Below are 20,335 nucleotides of genomic sequence, written 5' to 3'. Positions count from 1 at the left end.
TCTGGAGATAATTTGTTTGGCTGATTTCTTTGGTACCAGGGCATAGTTTCTGGGACACAGCAAGAGCTAAGGAACAATTCTCTGCTCCTGTGATATGCCACTTCAGCAAAAGGAGGAAGTGGAAGTAGTAATTAAGTGTTCTCAAAAGGTTGCAAAGTGAGTTAAGTAAATGATTTAACAAAGCCATGTCAAGATCAAGAAGCAATTGCACTTTCTCTTCTACTCGTTCTGTAAATAAAACACTGCTGTAATTCCCCATAACTGGAAAAAGAGAAATTATTTTTATTTAAACTTTTGAAGGGTCTTATTCACGATATCAACAATTCTAATGCACAACACAGTATTGCTTAGCTCTTCAACCGTTGTAATGGAGGAAGCACTGACTCATTTTGGTAATCTTTTTATGACTCCTTAGAGACATGCCTCACAATAGACATTTATATCTTACAATAACTCATTTCATTGCTATGTCTAAGTGTTTTGACAGAATCAGTAAATGTTACATTATCTGCATAATAGGAACAACTGTGGCACAGAAATTACTTGTAGTAGAACTCAGTCAACACAAAGAACTGGAAGTAGAATTCAGGCCCCCCATACCTTTATTTTTATTTTTTTTTTCAGGTATCTGAGGGTTAAGACATATAAGAACCATCTTGATCTTGGATTTTTATTTATTTATTTATTTATTTATTTTTTTCCCCTGCAGATTTCAGCCTTCACCTGGAGCAGCACTCCACATATACTACCTATTCTAGTCTCCTTTATTTTTTAGTACTCTATGTTAGACCATGATGCTGATAAATTAAATATTGATTTTAGCTACTGAATTATGATTTGGGGAGTGGTTACTATTGAAATTCATTTTCAGTCCCACTCAAATCACAAACCCAGAAAGCAGAATGAAGTTCCTTAAGTTTTCTTCTCTAATAATTTATATTTCTCATTTATTCTACTTCAGTTAGGTATTTAAATATCCATCCATATGAATGTCACCTTGTAAAAGGTATTTGAACAATCCATTTGAACAAGCCATTTACACCTTAGTGAAGTAGCCTTATTTTTCTGTGAGGAAATTTTGTGAGACAAACAGAAAGCAACTCCATAGTGGAAACCAGCCTCAGGTTTGCACTGTCTACTATGTTACTGTTCATCTCATAGCAGAATTAGACTGTTGAGAAAACAGTCTTCTTAAAAGGTAATTAATACATCATTTGCAGACACAGTTCTCAACTTTTAAGACAGAGAAAGAACATGAATGAACATACTCATAAGATTCTTGCTTTGAAGGAAAGAAAAAAAGTGGAGATAGAATACATCTAGAATAGCAGAGAGAGAAAAAAAAGTTTTGAGAGACAGTTTGAAGAGTCTCTCAGCTAAACCCAAAGGACATTCAAGAACTGGGAGATGACTATGATAATAATAATAATAATTTAATAATGATAATAATAAAAGAAAATAAAAGCTTATTAACTGAGCTCTTTGATGCATGTGTATCTCCAGAATTACTTGCCCACTCTTTGATGGGAATTGCTACACCGCGTAGTTGGAATTCCCTACCAAATTCCTTATCAAAACTAACTTTAGACCCAAGTAAGTCAATGAAGAAACTACAGGAAGAATAGAAATGTGGTTAAAGTACCTGCTGGAGCTGTCAATCCCTCTTCAGTGACTAGGCAGCTTATAAGAACTACTTTTCCATGTCAGAAGTGTCAGAAGTCTGCCTTTGGTAACAACCACTAGAGTGAGCACAAGAAACCATGGCAGACAGTCTGTCCAGAGGTGGAGGTTGTACCCTGCTAAGGTATAGAGAAGCTTAAAGCTCAAGGTGCTCAGTGCAGCTGAAGTGCAGCATACTTCATCCAGAGGATAAGACAGCAATCAAAACTGGAAATTGTCTTTCATGTCCTTGAAGCACTTTTGTTATTCTGACTGGCCTATAATCTCAGTATGGGTAACATAGTTTGAAAGAAGTCGCGGAACAAAAATATCTTTAAATTATTGTGTGTTACATTAAGTAAATTATTCCTTCTGTTGTTATGTAAATAGGAGATGGTGAAATCTGAAGAGCACTCTTTTTGATACTAAGCACCAGTATAATGAATATAATGTAGAAAGGTTTTAAAATGAAACTCTTTGATATTTCAGCAGTTTTATATGCTTCAATAAGTCTTAAAATTGATTTGTGTTGAAAGTATGTCTCTCAGTCTTTCCTTGATTTATGTCAGATAATGTGTGTAAGTTATGTATGTTTATATAGAGAGCAATATACATGCTTACATATTGAAATGAAAGGGACTATGGGAGTGACATATATTTGAGAAACCTACAGAGAAAAATGTATGTAGTTTGCAGTTGAGGAAAAGGTAGTAAATACGCAGGAGGATTGCAGAGAGGAAGAACTCCTACCTCAGGAGACACTCTGCCCTACTTTCTTTTCTCACATTTTGAAATCTATGAATCTTTTACTTGCTTTATCACTTTTCATGATTCCCCACAGGCCAAAACTGAAAGCTAAGCTGTTTTATCTTAAAGTATTCAAAGCATGTTGGAAAATTACTGACCCTGCTGAGTCTGAAAGTGGTTACATGATTGCAGGAATCCACCTACTGGTTACCTAAGTCCAGGTGATCATCATTGCTTGAGTTAAATCATAATAACAATAACAGAACATCTGATAGATTGTTAAAATATATTTTACTGCTTTCAGTTGAAGACCAGAAACCAAGTTGACACTTTTTTTTTTCTTAAAGTAATTATTTATGTTTTAAGTCACTATGATATCAGTACCTAAAGATAGTATTAATTTTGCAGCACTATTAACAGCTGTTTTCTATATATACAGGGTCAAGCAGTTGCTTTGCCTGTAACACTTGACTGTTTATTTTTTTGATCTGTCTACTGCCTCCAAATATGGCCTTAACAAATCCTTTCTATTTTTATTCCACTGAGCTTCTAAGAATTAGCTTTACAGAGTACTGTTGTCGTTACATTCAAACATGACAAAATGCAGGGATAAGGTGAATTTAGCAGCATTGGTATGTCTAAAAATAGGGTTATACTGGAATTTCTACAGAAATTGTAATTTATTGGTGCTTAATTTCTGCTGAAAACTGTTATATCTCAAACAGGCATGTGTGATGAAGCAAAATAAAGCATGATAGGAACTGCTGACTATGCTCATCTCTTTCATGAAATAACATGTTTGTGTTATGCCTTTCATCTTCAAAATTTTACATTTCCATTACTATTTATGAGAATTGGCATACAAGTAACCAGTACATGAGATTATTAGATTGAAATTCATCTGACTGATAACATTTGAATCCACATTTTACACTTCTCAAGAGGAAGCCACAACACCATTCTTTGCTCATATTATCTCTTGGGAGATAAGTGTTTCTTTTTGGATATCTGAGGAGAAAGAAAACATTAATGCTAGGCACAGATCCCTTTTGTTGTTGCAAGTTATTATTTGATTTTGTGCTAGTGAGAATTTTTGAAGGAAAATAGTTGGTGTTGTCCTCTTAGTTCACAACAACCGGATCTGAAGGAAAAAAGTTGGAGGAATTATGAATCCATGAAGGTCTGGAAAATCCACCAAGTGGATCTTTCAGTTCACCCCATTATGCTGAGATCACAGGAGATGTAGATGTATTATTACCATCATTTACACAGGAGAAATATATTTCTTAATTTTGTGGGATAAAACATTTTCCAAAGGCTCTCAAAAGTCAGCAGGAAGTTTCTGGCTATCTTTCTGAATCTTTGCTTACCGTATTGGCTGAGTTCTAGCTTTTAGCCCTACACCCATGAAAGTTGGTAAGCATTCTCTACAATGCACTTTTTTTTTTTTTTTTTTTTTTTTTTTCCCACTAGCTTTATTTACTTATTTATTTTAATTTGATTGTGGTTTTTTTTTTTGGCACAGCTGGACTCACTATGCAGTGCAAACATGGGCAGTGGGCTTCTCTTTGGTTTACACTAGCAGAGCATGCAACATACTTGCTAGAAATATATACCTTGAAATGAGAAATAAAAATCAGTTTTATGGTCTTTACAATTTTAGATGCATTGGAATTTTACATGATTCATATTATTTACTGTAATGTCTTTCTTTGTTCTTGTAATAACCTGTCTTGGCCAATTTAACTGCCAACTGAAATTTTGGAATTACTGAGTTCCATGAATCCTCATCAAGACTTTTTGGTAATTAAGGTTAATATGAAGAATGAGACTCAAAAGATAGTAGAAAAATAGGCCTCTTTGCCTTCTTTCTAAATAAACATTGCATTGCAAAATTTACTGTCTAAAGACACTTAGGTAATGCAAGTTTTCATTAACATCCTTACTCTATAACTTTATCATGGTTTCAGATATCAGAGATGCAGTGAGAAACTTGGATGAACTTGGATGGGGTTGTCTTGGGTAGGGAAGTGGTATGCAAGCCAGTGTTGAGCTACTTACATTAGTTTAATTAACTTTACTCACATATCATAAAAACATTAAGAAAATAATAATCAGAAGGTCAGTTGGATCATTTATGTGTTGTTCATCAAAGTACCATTCATGGAAGTAATTCCAAGGTAATTCATTGCTCCTGCTCATAGCATTTCTGTGGGTCTTGGCTTGTGCAGATGGTATAAGCACTTTGTGCACCATTTGAAAGCCCTTGGCATCTTCTGACAGGTATGCTGCATAATTGCATCAACGATATTTTGGGGAGACTTCTCAAAAAAACAAAATATGATCACTAACAATATGGATATGGGGAGAGATTTTCCAAGTGCAAACTTCATAACGTGAAAGCTTGGGGTACCAAGTAATATGTTTTGATTTTGCATTACCAAGTAATACATTTTATATTACATTGTATTATTAAGTAATACATTTTGATTTAGTTACAGATTTTGACAGTGCCTCACTTCTCAACTGTAAAAAAAGGAACAATAATTTTCCTAAATTACTAAGGCATAGGATACAATTTCTGTCTTATGAGCATCATGCAATTAATTAAATGCTGAAGGTACTAGTCTCCTTACTGTATGGATAGATCTTTCAATGAACTGATGAAACAACTGATGCTGCATGAAAATGATAAGCTATGGATCATCATAGGAGAAATTCACTTCAGCAGATGAAAAGTTCTGTATCATGCAATATAGCCTGCTTGGATTTTTGGTAGCTGCTGTTATTGTTTCTCTACAACTGGGCTGTGAGAAAGGGTTTCAGTGACATGACTAGCAAGGCAGAATGTTTTAAAGAACATGCTTTTTTTTCCAATTTATTTTGCTGAGAAGGAATGTAAAATAAATAAATAAATAAATAAAACACAACAACTGTATTTTAAAATATTCATTTATTTTTCTTTCTTCCTTACAGCTTGTGGCCAATGCAATCCTTTTTGTCAGTGTAAATTTGTATGGGGTCTTTGTGAGGATTTTGACAGAAAGGGCTCAGAGGAAGGCATTCCTTCAGGCCAGGAACTGCATAGAGGACAGGCTGAGGCTGGAGGATGAAAATGAAAAACAGGTCAGTTTCTAAGACTTTTTTCTTTTTCTGTGTTTCTTCTGAGATCATTATAGTTACATGAACTGCAGGTCAGGACATTGCTGCTAAGTGCATAATAGGAAGTGTGTGCTTTCTACTGTGAAGGAAGAATGCTTCCTCCCCTGCCTGCATTAGTTCTTTCTTCTCAACGCATGCAAACATTTCACTCTTCATCACATGTAAAAGGTACAGCCTTACCACACAGCTACCATAAGCTCCAACACCAGAGTGGATGTTTTTTAGTGCTGAGGAAAAGCTAACATACTACTATATTACTATATAGCATATTAATATTACTATATATATGTATGTATATTCCCCTCTCTCCCTCCCTCCCCCCAGTTAATATTGGGTAGGTGTTAAATATGCTGTAAAAATTCTCTCCTGACTGTGTGCTATATCCTGTTTACATTCATGACATGTAAGAACAAAAGATGTCCTTACATTTTGGGGAGAAGGAACTACATATATATATGGATAAGAATCATAACATTCTATTAAGCCACATTAATTAATTTGATGTTTTATTTCACACAGTTGAATCAATCAGTCTTCCAAATAGTTTTGGAAATGATGAGAAAAACTGCTATATTGCAGAGCTTTCTGTTCAGAGAATACTCACAGGTTTGAATCTTAAACCCACTAACAGATGTTGATTCTGTAAACTTTGAATCAGTCTGATTTTTTCTGTCTATGTGATAACAGAGGTACATGCTTTGCAGTTCTGAAGCTCTTTAGCTTCATTGACTTCTGTGGAATTATGGTAACTTGTGCCAATAGAGGAGTTAAGTGGTATTCAAACCTTACTATAGAAGATGTCAATGTTCTCAAAGCATGAGTGCTTCACACACTTCACTTCCAATTTCCTATATTGAAATAATGTAGGTGCTTAAGAACTGTCCTGATATGGATTTAGTGAATGCATTTTTATGACCTAAGCGTACATAAGTAGATGTCTTCTTTAAACGAGTTTATATCTTTGGTGGCTGCATAAGAATGGCATTAACATTAAAGACTTTAGGTTTGATTCTGGGCTTTTGTAATCTCAAGCTGAGGATTTTCAAAGGCACAAATGTGCCAGAAGTTAAATTTCATGGGGTTTAGGCAACTGTTTGCCATTTATGCATCTCAAAATTGTTTCAGAGATCCAACATGATCCAACATGAAATCATACTTGACTTTTTGTTTCTATATTTAGAACATTAACATTATATTTTATTTTATATTTTATCCATGCATAGATAAACATAAGAAAGGAAAAAAAGCCTTATACATAACTACCATTACTGTTTATTGTTTATATTATAAACCAAGAATCCTGTAAATCACTTTCCAATGCAGTATAAAAGTCAATGAAGAGAATTTACTTTTCTCCTTTATGTGTGAAACTAACTTTATGCAACATGCATAAAACTCAATGCAGTTGTGAAATATGCTAATGAGATGACAAAGTATCACTGAAATACCTTCTATGGCTGCTTTTGCACTACACTAGAATACTTCTGAAATCAAGATAAGATTTACCTGATTTCAAGCTATAACCTTAATCCATAGTTTCTGTAGAATAACATAGCCCAAGTTTCAAGTTATTTGCCAATATTCAAGTTTTTGTTGTTTTTTATTGTTTGTTTTTTTTCCTGAGGATAAAAGGACTTTCTGACCTAGTTCAATAGTTGTGATCATTCATGTGCTTTTGTTTTCTGAGCTACAAACAATAAAATTTAAAAAGGATTACAATTTATTATCAGACTTTCTTGTCTCATTCAAATGCTCTGACCTAAATAGCATAGCGCTTCTACATTGAAAATTGTAATCAAAACCACTAAAACCTTTCCCTGGTATTTCTGTGCAAATCTCTAATGAGAAAAGAAAGAACAAACTCTTGGCTTTTGATCATAAACAGCATTTTGGAGTTAAAGTGTTGACTGTGTGAGACAGATACCACAGTTGCATCTGTAAATGAGATTTCTTCTTCTGTGTCCTACTTACAGTGATTGTCCTCATATGGAATGCATTTGTAGTAATAGTCCCTTGTGATAATTTTGCTAAATCTATTTTTAGGAGCAAGAGATCATCACGTATACCTCATGTTGTAGTGTTTTTAGAGTCATTGTGCAGGAGTTTGTAGAAAGGCTGTGTTGCTGGGGAGAAGGAAGCAGACTCTTTGTTGTGTGTGTTTTTGTTTGTTTTTGTTTTTAATTCAGTTTAATGTTCATTATGTTATCTGTTCTCTGTGGTCATGAAAAATAACTGCCCTCCATTGTGGAATCATCTATTTGTTATGTTGATAAATAATAGTTTGCAAGTCAAGAGTAAGACCTGAAGCCAAAGTCATAGAAAAGTAAGCTTTAGAAAAGGAGTGACTAATTATAATCATTTTGCTGAAATAGTTGTCTTCTCTTTTTTTTCTACAAATTTCAGCAGCAACACTATTCTCTGCAGAGCAGGCAGTTGAATAAATATTGTGAGGTAGGTCCTTTTCCCTGTAACTGGAACTTTGCTTTGTTGTTCCTATTCAATCAGAGCACCTGGGTACTTCCCTCTTATTCCCACTGCACTATATCTTTGTGTTCACTTCTTAATTTAAGACAACCCCTTACCTATATGCTAAGCAAGGCGTCATCACCTTGCTCCTTTGAAGACTGTGTTAGACATCCCTACCAATTCTGAAAGCAATTTCCACACAGTGCTTCATCCTTTTTGAAGTGAGCAAGCAGGAATGGAGAATGGGTGGGTGAAATGTTCAGCATAGAGTAGTGATCCGCTACTGATATAGGGTGCTTCCTACTTCATTCAGAGGGGAAAACAGAAAGGAAGCTGCAACTCATCATGTGACACTCATTCCCATTGTGGTGGCTCCACAGTGTGCCATAACTCCAAGAAAGTGATAATTGTGTAATTCTAAAGGCCCTATTAAACTGAAGTGTAACTTGATCACTGTATTTAAAGGATGGTAGCATGCCCATTTTCCATTTTTCTATTCTCTCTTTCAGTGTATTGAAATAGAGTTTTGTCATCCACAAGAATTTAGACATGAAAAGACCAGAGTAATACCTGAAAATACCAAGACAGTTTTGTCCTCTACACAATTTTGTGATAGTGAACTTCACTCTAATTATGCATTGTGAAACAGAACTTAATTTTGTTTGTTAGAGGCTTGTTATCTAATGATTTGTTTGGGTACTTCTCAACTGTTCTTTTGTGATAAATTATGAGTAGTCATTCTATAATAACCTTCTGTATGACTGTCATGGTACTGTAGATTCCTCTCATAGCCCTGTTCGTCTCTCTTTCCAAGCTGAACTGTAGCCTGTTTAGTCTCTTCAGGTATGAAAGTTATTTCCTACTCCTAACCTTGCTGATTTTTTAAAGAATATTGCTCTTTTGTTTTGTTTGCTTGTTTTCCCTGATAATAAGAATGTTTTTATGTATATTCATGCACTGGACTTGGGATAAAGCATATAATTTTCATCAGTTAAATGTACTTGCTGCAGCACAAGCTGATATGAAAAGTTCTTGTTGTTTCCATATGAGGAATACTGGAAAAAAAAAATTTACGCAAACCTCCCAATCCCACAAAATAGCTTTGATGTCTTTACTGGTTTGGTACTGCAGAAGTACATGTAAATATGTTTAGAAAAGAAGGCCATTTTTCAAGCGACTCGTGCAGATCATTTTTTTTATTTTCCATCCTAAAACTTTTGCATTTCCTCCTAATTAGAATGTGATGATGGGGGAAAAAATGAAGGGAAAAAAATCATCTTGTCATGAAATTGTTCTATACTCCATTACAATGCATGAAGCAATTTTATTTCAGCCTCTAGCATTAGAAGCTGAAAAAAGGACCAAAACCCAAGTGCAAGTTCCTGTACCTGGGTCAGGGCAATCCCAAGAATGAATACAGGCTGGGTGGAGAATGGATTAAGAGCAGCTCTGAGGAGAGGGGTTTTGTTTGACAAGAAGCTGAAAATGAGCCGGCAGTGTTCACTTGCAGTCCATAGTCAACAGTATCCTGGGCTATTTCAAAAGAAGCATGATCTGCAGGGCGAGAGAAGTGATTGTCCCCCTCTACTCTGCTCTCCCCACTGGGAGTACTGCATTCAGTTCTGGGGCCCCCAGCACAAGAAGGACAGGGTTGTATTAGAGCAAGTCCAGAGGAGGGCCACAAAAATGATCAAAGGGCTGAAGCACCGGTCCTACAAAGACAGGCTGAGGGAGTTGGCGTTGTTCACCCTGGAGAAGAGAAGGCTCCAGGGAGACCTTATAGTGGCCTTCCAGTACCAAAAAGGAGTCCTACAAGAAAGCAGGAGAGGCACCATTTATCAGAGAGTACAGTGATAGGCTGAGTTTTGGTTTTAAACCAAAAAAGGGTAAATTTAAATTAGACATAAGAAAGAAATTCTTTACTCAGAGTGTGATGAGGCACTGGATCAGATTGCCCAAAGAAGTTGTGGATGCCCCATCTCTGGAATTGTTCAAGGCCAGGCTGGATGGGGCTTTGAGCAACCTGGTCTAGTTGAAAGGTGTTTCTGCCAATGTCAGGGGGGTTAGAAAAAGGTGATCTTTATGGTCCCTTCCAACCCAAAGCACTCTATGACTCTAAACTACAGGGAGTTAGGATGCACTGTGCAGACACAGGCAGTTCTGTGTTCTACTCTCAGGAACAGAAGCATAGCACTCCAGCTAGAGTATACTCTGTTATACTTTGTTAGTATAACACCACAGTACTTCCTAGTACTAGAACAGTGCTAGTTCTGGGAGACAGACTAGCATCTCCGTGTTGTTCTGAAGTGCTTATGTATACATTCACAAGATCATTTGAAGCCAGCTAGCTACATTCTCTTTATGCAATGCTGAATTGTGCATACAAATGTCTGTGAATGAAAGTGCTGCATTTTAGAGCAATATGTTTAGCATTCCATATAGTAACTGGAACATCACTAAGTCACAGATCTGATCAGTAACTATTCATACAAAATGAAACTGTGTTGAAAAAAGTACAATGAATCTCATTGCAGCGTACTTTGAATTGCTGCTTAGGGCATTTTGGATTTAAATTCCCTGCTGGGTTCATATCCCCCCTTCAAAATAACTTTATCTAGATCTTCCACATTTTGTATGTTTCTACTGCCTCCTGTATCTTTGGATAAAAGTATGACACCCATAACAACCCTCCAGTCATTTTGTCTGTTATATTTAATTTCAAACATTTATGGAAAAAAAAAGAAATAAAATACATTATGTTTGAATAAAACATGCTGTATTGGACTTTCATTTTGGTGACAGATATCAGGTTGCTGTTTTTGTGTATATGGTTTTTCTTTTGTTTTTCTCAGATCAGTAAAGGAGATGGAAAAAAAATATTTGCACATCTTCAGACAGAAGTAATTTCTAGGGTACCTGACAGCATGTTTATCGATGCATAATCAGGTTCTCCTTGTTTCCCACCTTTTTGTTCTCAGAATCTTGCAACTTTCTGCACAGCAGTTCAGAACAAAATATGAAATTTATCATTAAAATACAGGCCCTGTTTCCATAACCATTCATATTGGCTCTGCACTTTATCTGTAGGTTTGTGCCCAGTGCGCCCTGTCAGTAGGAACATAGAGTCAGAATTAAATTCCCCAGTTTAAGACTACACATATAAGCAAATCTTCCTAATGCAAAAATTTGGAACATGTGTGGGCACAAAAACATGTTCTTGTTAAATTATCCAATATGCAACAGGGAGGTGATACTAGTGTTACACAAATTGCAGGGCAAGATGATATCTGGTCCTCTGTGAAAACTAGCCAATGCAATCTCTGAAAAATGTGGGTGGATTAACTAATTTTAGCTGACAAGTGAGCCTGTACTACATTAACACTGTTGTGTTCTATGCTATGAGGAGGCTTAAAATTGATTTTTTTTGTGTGTGTGTCATCAAACTACAGCCTTACAAAGGGTAATCCACTTTTAAAAATCTGTTTGTCCTGTTCTAGGATGAGGGCAAAGAGAAAATAATAAGTGTTACCATTTCAGATTCTAAATGTGAAGTGCTGGGCTTCAGGCCCACTTGTACAGGCTTGTCAGCAACGCCTCGTAGCCAAATAGCAGTAGCAGTAGAGATGCAGACTCCCAGCCTCTGCTTTGTTCATTGCCTTTGGCTACTTAGATGCTTATGCAGAACTGAGTCAGACTGTTGTCTACCTTTCCTTTGTTGAGTGGTAAGCCTGGCCTGTCTCCCACCTTTCTCAGATGGAGGGAGTTGCAAAGATGCACAGTAGACTCCCCCACACAACAATAAAAAGAAAAAATTGCCCAAAAGCTTTCCACTGACTAGCATCTGTTAGTCCCTAGTCTTGCAGTAGTCATGCACGTACCTATCCTTAATACAGCAAATAATAAAACTGAGGGCTACTCGGGCTACAAGCAAACATTCAGGTGGAAGGCTTCAACTTCAGCCTGAAGATATTATGAACGGCTTGGTACCCCTTGCAAGGCAGAATATAGCAACCAAATAAATGTGTTCCAATTTTTCAGCTCTATTGCACCTGTGTTTATGCAGATTAAACCTCTCATCAGAATGCACATAGTGCCAGAAGCTGCATTGTTTGGCATACCATTAGAATTCTTACCTAACTTTGCCCAAGTAAAAGTGAGGTTTGTAATCTAACCTTCTAATCTGTGAAAAGTAATCCTTGGTAGTAATAGACACATGTGAGGGCACTTCATCCCTTCTATTCTGAACACCTTGCTGCTGAGGTTTTCCCAGGGAGTGGTTATAGAAGGACACCTAAGGTTAGGGCTACACAGCTGTATAGTAAGAGACAGACATTCCTTGCAACTAGAAAATCAGTAACACACAAGAAAAAACATACAGCTGTAAATCATACAAAGTGCATACATTTTAATTACATCTTACTTGTATTACTCCATCCACATGCCTTTAATTTTCAAAATGTAATATGTGGTATCATATGAAAAACTATGAAAGCCTTTAGAAAGCCACACATAGCAGCAGGTCACATCAGTACTGTAACAATTGGGCAGATCTTTAATTCATCTCCTGAAAGCTTCCCACTGTTAGCAAGTATGTAAATTAAATCAGTTATCAGCCATTTAATTTTTCATACAGGGTACTAACTAAACAGATTTCTAAAGCCTGAAAATTTGTCATACAAACTTAGCTTTTTGCTATAAGTCTATATACTCACTGTTACTCAGTCGAATGGGATGAGTTAGATTGCTGTTTGTTGCAGTTTGTTTTTCCTCTTATATATATAGACATATAGTCATGAAACTACATTAAGCTTTTACATGTTGTAATGAATGCTGGCTTACAATGAGTACAATAGACAAATGTAAATAGAGAAATTAAAAAATAAGAGTGTGTTGGGTCACCACAAATAGTTGTATCATTCTAAAAGCTATTGATACTTTGGCTGTTAGGAGTTTTGAAAGAAATACTGGGAAATTTTGAATAAGTTCTGTTTCAAACAATAGTCAATTAAATGTGTTGGAGAAGTTTGGCTCTTCGTGAAATTTTTTTTCTTTTTTTTTTTTTCAGTTGCTCCTTGTGTTTTCCATTACAGAGAACAGAGGATGAGAGACAAATAAGAACACACAAAACTGTAATTAAATTATTAAAATTACAGTACCATACAATTTTAAATAGATAACATCATGAATATGATTGAAAACAATCATAGGTAATAACACTAGATAAAATATATCGGATATTTAGTTAAATACTAAAACAAGTATTTCAAAAGTACTTTCTATGATTGATTGCTAAATATCAGTATTCATAACAGCAATGCTGTGTGGACATTCATTCAAGGATGCACACAGAATCTTTTCAACATGTGTGCTAGATGTAATGTTTCTCCTGCTGCAGTTTCTATCCTGGGAAGGGGAGGACCAGGTGAAAGACACTAACTAAAATGAAGAATGCAGCAGAGCTCAGCTTTCTTCTCCTGCTAGAGTGAGAGGGAGAGTGATAGAGACGGGTGGCAGCATTTTCTCTGGGAAAGATGAAATGTGCCTTGCACCACCTTCAGTAGTTGTCATTCAATCTTTTCCTTATTAGCAGCCTCTGATATGGGGAAGGATGACATGACCCATGGCTGCTTTTCTGGCCTCAGGAGGCTGCTCCTCCTTGGGTACAGCCTACTTGTACCTACAGCTAGCCTTATGTACAATATATACTACAAATGCACTGCAGAATGGAAATACAGGAAGACATTTTCAAATCAACTAAATGTTTTATGTCTTCTAGTAGGATGGCACAGTATAAAGTAATGCAAGCTCATGAATAACTTCTGTTTTTCTTCCCTCAACAATATAAATTCATAAGAAGCTTTAAAATGTCATTAGAAAAGTTGTTACATGTGTTTTTATTGTTTCCCACGGAATTGTTTTCACTTCTAGAACTGTATGAACTGTTTTGAAAGCTAGCTAACACTTTAACAGAAGCTTAGCATGATTTTCCTATGCTACTTTTCAGACTGAAGGTGGTTCCATCATAGACTAGTAGGTCTGCCACAGATGTGTTGCACATTACACCTAGTGGCACGTGCAGTTTTAAAATACTTCACAAGTTACTGTGTTACTGCTTAATCACAGATTATCTCCATGAACAGTATACTGAACAGGATTTGTGTGTGTGTGTGTTTAGTGGTTGTGGTGGTTTTTGGTTTGGTTTGTTTGTTGTTGTTCTGGCTTGTTTTGCTTTTTGATTGTTTGTTTTTGTCTTCCAAACTTCTTTTTGTAGAGTGAAGAGCTTCTGTTTCTCATATAATTTAATCTCTTTCCAAGGTTTCTGGTCCATATTACCTCCTTGATACAAACTGGTTTAGGGTTTTGCTTCTTTTCAAGCACATCTGGCTAGGAATTTCCGTTTGACAAGGTAATTGTGGGTTAAACCTGAGTACAATTTAGCTCCATGACTTTTGTTTTATTAGGAATTAATGCATGTCTATCCCAAGAATTAATTATTACATGGTGGAACAATCCAGACATGGCTGTCGACTGGAAAGAAGAAAAACTTGTAATTGCAGAGGAAATGGCACACCAGTGGTTAGCCAGTGAAGTGCTTTCTGCTCTTCAATTTAACCTAGAAGGGAGTAGTGTCAATGAAGATGACCCTACTTGTGATGCCACCTTCCTAACATCTTCAAGAGAAAGGAACTTGGAGAAACAACAAGATTGTTGTCCCCATCATGTTCACAGTGAAAAGCTTTGTTCTGTGCAGCACTTCAGTCTCTAGCAAACGTGAACTCATATGTGACTTGTTTGCAGGACTGCCTAGAAATTGCATTAGCACTGCCAAGTTCCCTTTGATCATGACGTTGGCAGATGGCTTGTACTCTTGACAGTCAGTTTGAAAATCCTTCTTTATTTGAATGAGAAAAGACTCTTTATAAAGAAATTAAAATTTGGAATTTATGTTTTATATATATATATATTTATAAATATTCACATTATCTATGAATATAAATACTACATATTCATACTACCAGCACTAACATGAGGGGATAATTTTACCAAAAGATTAAACCCACTCTTCCTGACTATGCAAAATAGAAGGTAAAATATTTTCTTTTCCTTGTAGGAAGATTTAGAATTCTATATTTGGTGGCTCGTCTGCGCCAAAACCAGTTTTATCTTCATTGATATATCCTCAAAAACCTGCTTATTAAAATCCTATTGAAGCTTGATAGATAGGAACAAAGAGGTTTATTTAAGAAAAATAAGAAATTAAGAAAATAATAAAGAAAAATTTTACACAAATACTCACTTGAATTTTGGGGGGCTTTACTACCAGATATTTTCAAATCTACCACATTACTGTCTTGTCATACTCACTATAATTCTCTAAATGTTCTGTGGTTGGTAGCAAGTCTTTGCTGATCCATACATCTTTTGAACAGAACAATGACAAACTAAAATACACAAATTGTGATGAGACTTAATGCTTTATCTCATAACTCTAGTCACTCAATCCTCAAAACAAGAGCAGTGAAGGACAGTATATTTTAAATATGTGATATAAGAATATGATCCCATAATTGATGATTATTCTGTCACTGGTGATGACCCCAGACAACAGCTCACCTCAGAGGAGCTGTCAGACCCATGTCATATACAATCTAGTAACAGCAGTCCTAGCGTAGTTCTCAGAACAGACACTGTGCCTTGTGTGTAATCCAGCCAATGCAAAAGCTGACAAGAATTGGATCTGGTGGAAACTTCTTACAGTGGAGAGTTTTGATTTTCCAGTTCTCTGTAAACTTTATCTGTTTAGGCAGTGGTAGCTCCTGAAGAAGAGGGGAAGCAGCCTTTACTCACAGTGAGCCTTTCTTGCTATGAAATGAAAAACTGGCACTAGCAGGTAGCCAGGAAAGAACCTCTTGCTTAGTTTACCAAAATGCTATCAAATCTTCCTACTTTTTCTCTCCTTTCCTTTCAATGTTCACTGCAGAAAGGCAAAGAGTTTTGCTGTTTTTTTTTTTTTTTTTCTTTTCTTCCTCCACTCTCACCCCCTGCCTTATTTTGTTTTCCTCCATCTGCTTCTGCTTTCTGCAGAAAAGAAAATCAGTGCTGAAATGAGTATCATATTTTTCCTGCAATGTTCACTGTAATGCTTATATGGAGACATTGAATTTTGCATTATGTTTCAGAGAAAGCGAAGATTAAGGGTATGGGGTGAAACTGTAAAGATCATTGATATGCCGATGCTGGTCACATATTCATTGCCAGTTTATACTGTGTAATAATCCTTACTGTTATATTTCTAGAGAATTCTGATTTAACAGATATGAAGGCAACCAGGAAAATAGATTATGCTTTCTAGACTTCTTGTTTCATTGCTTGTCCTCGTAGCCCTTCTCCGCTCTCATTCCTGTTTAAAAATGATGCATGGAGCTGATCTAAAGGTTACCCTACTAGCAGTCTTCCAGCCCATTCTAGCATCACACTTGCCTTCATAGAGTATCACCTCATAAAGACTTCATAGTCATTCAATGGTCAGTGGTATCTGGGGCTTTTTCACTTGCAGAGGTTTCCAAATCATCCTATCGCATGTGTTTTTGTGGATTGTGCTGTTGAAGTTTACTCATTCTTCTCATTCTACTTCTCATATGCTCTCCTGTACCTTCAAACAGGTGTATGGTATCATTACATACCATACACCTTTATATACATTATATACTTTCCAGCCCAGTACTTCTACAGTCGATGCTGCTCATTGCTCTCTATTTTAGCCAAGATTTCACTCTCCCTTATTTCCTTCAGTAAGCATTACACTCTCCATTTTATTATTGTAAATAATCATCTTCCATGTGGAGTCTATCAATGCCTTATTAAACATTATGCTGATGATATATTCTGCCTTTCTTTTGTTTAAACAAAAGCAAATAGGTTAACCATAGCCATCTTGCATTGTATGATCATGTACCATAATAGTATGCTGTTAGCCATCCTCTTACCATTTCAAAATCAGTGCACTAGACTGCGATTTTACGGAAGGTCTTTTTTGTTTATGATTGTAACAAGGATTTACTGATAAATAGATATTTTCAAGTAATCTCACGAATGTTCTGAAACATTGCCACCTTGTGGCTTCCAAAAAATCACCATCTTTAACAGTGCTTTTTTTCATACTTAGTTGGAAGACAAAGCAGTCCATTTTTCAAAGTATAGTTTAATTTAAAATAATGTATGAAGGAAATATATTGCCTTCATTTTCCAGCTTACAGGTAGTATAAAAGAATCTCAGTAGTATTACACAGTCTTTTTTCAGTGCACTAGGCTTCTTTTCCCTCTCATTTTTTTTCCCTTGCAGTTTCTGTAAGGAAACTGTAAAATGAATGTACAGTTTAATATAGGTATAACAGAGACCATAAACACACTAAGCAGTATCTTTTAAAATTATGCAAGAGTAATTTATCAAGGTATAATTAGGTAGCGGGTGGTAATGTTTAGGATGTACTTTGTAGTCCCTGATGACAAAGTAGAAACCAAATCTCAAAATTACGTACATGAGCTGACTTTGAAACAGTCTCTAGAACATTTTTTATGAGTGCCTGAAGCTTGTCTTCTCCAGAAAAATGAATAAATACATAAATATTGTGTCACTTCCCATTTAAGAATTGTAATAATAGAAGATCTTTTGTTGACTGCATAATCTAGTAGACTGGATTTCATTTTTGTGTTATAAAAATCCTTTTAAGTGTAGATGATCAAAATGGTTCTTTTTTATGTGAGCTTCTTTTCCTGTTTGCCATTGTAACTGGACAGTCACTATATAAAAAAAAAAAAAAAAAAAAAAAAACAAGAATAAAAAACCATGTCAGTCAGAAAGCAAAGGTGCTAAACATATTTTGTTACATCTTTTTATTTTTGTTTTTGCTTGTTTTTAAAGTCCTTATGAAAATGTAGAAAGCCACAGGCCATGGGTATGCAGTCTTTCCTAAGTAATATGGGTTAGTACCTGGGGACAGGGAGTGTGAGGATGGACCATCAAGAGCTGCTGCTTTCCCCAGCACAAGTTTGGAAACCACTGAGTCCTATTTTGAGTAATCTCTCTTCCAAGCTAGATATTGGGCCTGAATTCCCTGGTGGGTGAAGGCAGCAGGATCAGCAGTTTGGCTGTAAGCAGAAGTTCAGAAGAAACATGACAAAGATGACTAAGATGGCCTGACTTGCATCCATTACAGGCCCATTCTCATGGGGTTGCAAGACATAATGAGCAAAAATTTTCTTCATGGCCCCTGAGCAGGTCCAGACTGTAACTTAGTTCTCAGAATGAATTCTACTACACATGCATATACAGTAACATGAGTGAACAGGGCTCTTGCAAGCAATGAGGTTCAACAAACCAAGGAAACACAAGAAGCCACAACTTTGAGACAATGCTCCACTTCCTCTGGTTGCTTTTCTCCTGTATCTCAGAAACAATGGAGACTACTGTTTCCTTCGATGAAGTAATTTAAACTGACTTTAAGGAAGATTTCCATTTTGTTTTCTATTTATCTTGTGTGATAATCTACAATAAAAATAATTCAGCATGGAAAAGCCCAGCAAGTACATCTAGTTCATGGGCCACCCAACTACACAGCAGACAGTGGGGAAGAGAGGAGAAGATGCTGGCTGTAAACATTAAGATATTTTACTGTACTGAAGCCTCTTTTTCTGATGAAGGGAGAATGGGTTTGTAAATGATTTACAGCTTCCTAAAGAGTTTTGAAAAATCTATCAGTCATTTCCCATACAGATGTCAAAATAAATAATTTTGTGCAATAGGAAAGGAATGTGGTATTAGGCTGGATAGTATTGTTTGGGAAGCTGAATAAAATGATTATAAGTACAGATGAAATTTTCAAAACGACATTAAGAAAGCCTGCCCTCCTTTCCTCTTTCCCTCCCTCCCTCCGTCCCTCTCTCCTTCTCTCCTTTATAAAGGGCTTTTAAACAACTCCAAACTTGTGTGGGATTTGCCGCTCCAGCTAGATGCGTGTATGTCTGTGGGGCCTGATAGGATTCATCCCAGGATGCTCAAAAAGCTGGCTGATGCAAGACCTCTCTCAATTAATTTTCAACAGGCTTGGGTACCTGGAGAGGTCCCAGTTGACTGGAAACTGGCAAATATTGTTCCAATTTCCGAGAAGGGCAAGAAGGAAGACCTTAATAATTATAGGCACTTCAATCTCACTTCAGAGCCTGATAAAATTATGGAGAAGATTATTCTGGGAGTTACTAAAAAACACCTGAAGGACAACATAGTCATTGGTCACAGCCGACATGGGTTCATGATGGGAAGGTCTTGTTTAATAAACTTAATTTGCTTTTATAATAAGGTTACTTACCTACTTGACCAAGGAAAGCCAGTTGATAAGATTTTTGGGAGGGGATTTCAGCAAGGCTCTTGATATTGTTTCTCACAGTTTCTTACAGTATCTGTCTGGACAAAATATTCAGCACACTACTAGTTAAAAACATAATATGATGGGTGAACAATTGGCTGACGAGTTGGACACAAACAGTTGTAGTAAATGGGGTTGCATCAGGTTGTCAGCCCATCACTTGTGGCATTTTGCAAGTCCCCACTTTAGGGCCATTTCTCCTTAATGTTTTAATAAGTGGTTTGGATGCAGGACTTGAATGTAAGTTTGCAGATGACATTAAATTAGGAAGAGCTGTTGAATGCCCTGATGGTAGAGAGGCCTAGCAATTAGAGGGCTGGGTGCTCACCTATCATATGAAGTTCAACAAGAGCAAGTGTAGGATTCTGTATCTGACATGAGGCAATCCTGGATTTATGTACCAGCTCAAAGAGAAGAGGCTAGAGAAGAGCCCCATGGAAAGGGATCTGGGGGTTCTGGTTGATGGAAAATTGTATATGACTCAACAGTGTTCCCTGGCAGTCAAAAAGGCCAAGTGTATCCTGGGTTGTATCAAGCACACCATTGCTAGCTGATTGAGGGGAGTGATTGCCCCACTCTGCTCTGCACTGGTGCAGCTTCACCTCAAGCACAGTTCTGTATGCCACCATATAAGAAGGATATAAAACTATTACAGAGTGTCCAAAGGAGGGCTGCTAAGACGGTGAAGTGTCTAGAGGGGAAGGCATTTAAAGAGTGGATCACTTGATTTGATTAATCACTTGAGTAAGGAGGTCACTTGATTTGTTCTGATTAGAGAAGAAGAGACTAAAGGTGCTGATCTCTTCTCTCTCATGACCAGCAATAGGGGAACAGTGTGAAACTGAATCAGGAGAGGTTCAGATTGGATATTAGAAAAA

General features: G+C 36.4%; 1 protein-coding gene across 3 annotated transcripts in view; it reads left to right on the top strand.

Annotated features, from left to right (window-relative positions):
- ADCY1 (adenylate cyclase 1) overlaps positions 1-20,335 on the top strand; it is a 165,325-nt gene that overhangs the window by 38,964 nt on the left and 106,026 nt on the right. For 2 of the 3 annotated variants that reach the window (XM_084510065.1, XM_084510066.1), the window contains exon 2: positions 5,383-5,532. The exons of the other annotated variant lie outside the window; for it this stretch is intronic. In XM_084510065.1, the coding sequence (XP_084366191.1) occupies positions 5,383-5,532 (150 nt within the window). The remainder of the gene's footprint in view (positions 1-5,382; positions 5,533-20,335) is intronic. 3 annotated transcript variants of the gene reach the window in all.

This window comes from Aythya ferina (genome assembly GCF_964211825.1).
Source record: "Aythya ferina genome assembly, chromosome: 2".
NCBI lineage: Eukaryota > Metazoa > Chordata > Aves > Anseriformes > Anatidae > Aythya > Aythya ferina.
This window is presented reverse-complemented; position numbering and strand designations above follow the sequence as displayed.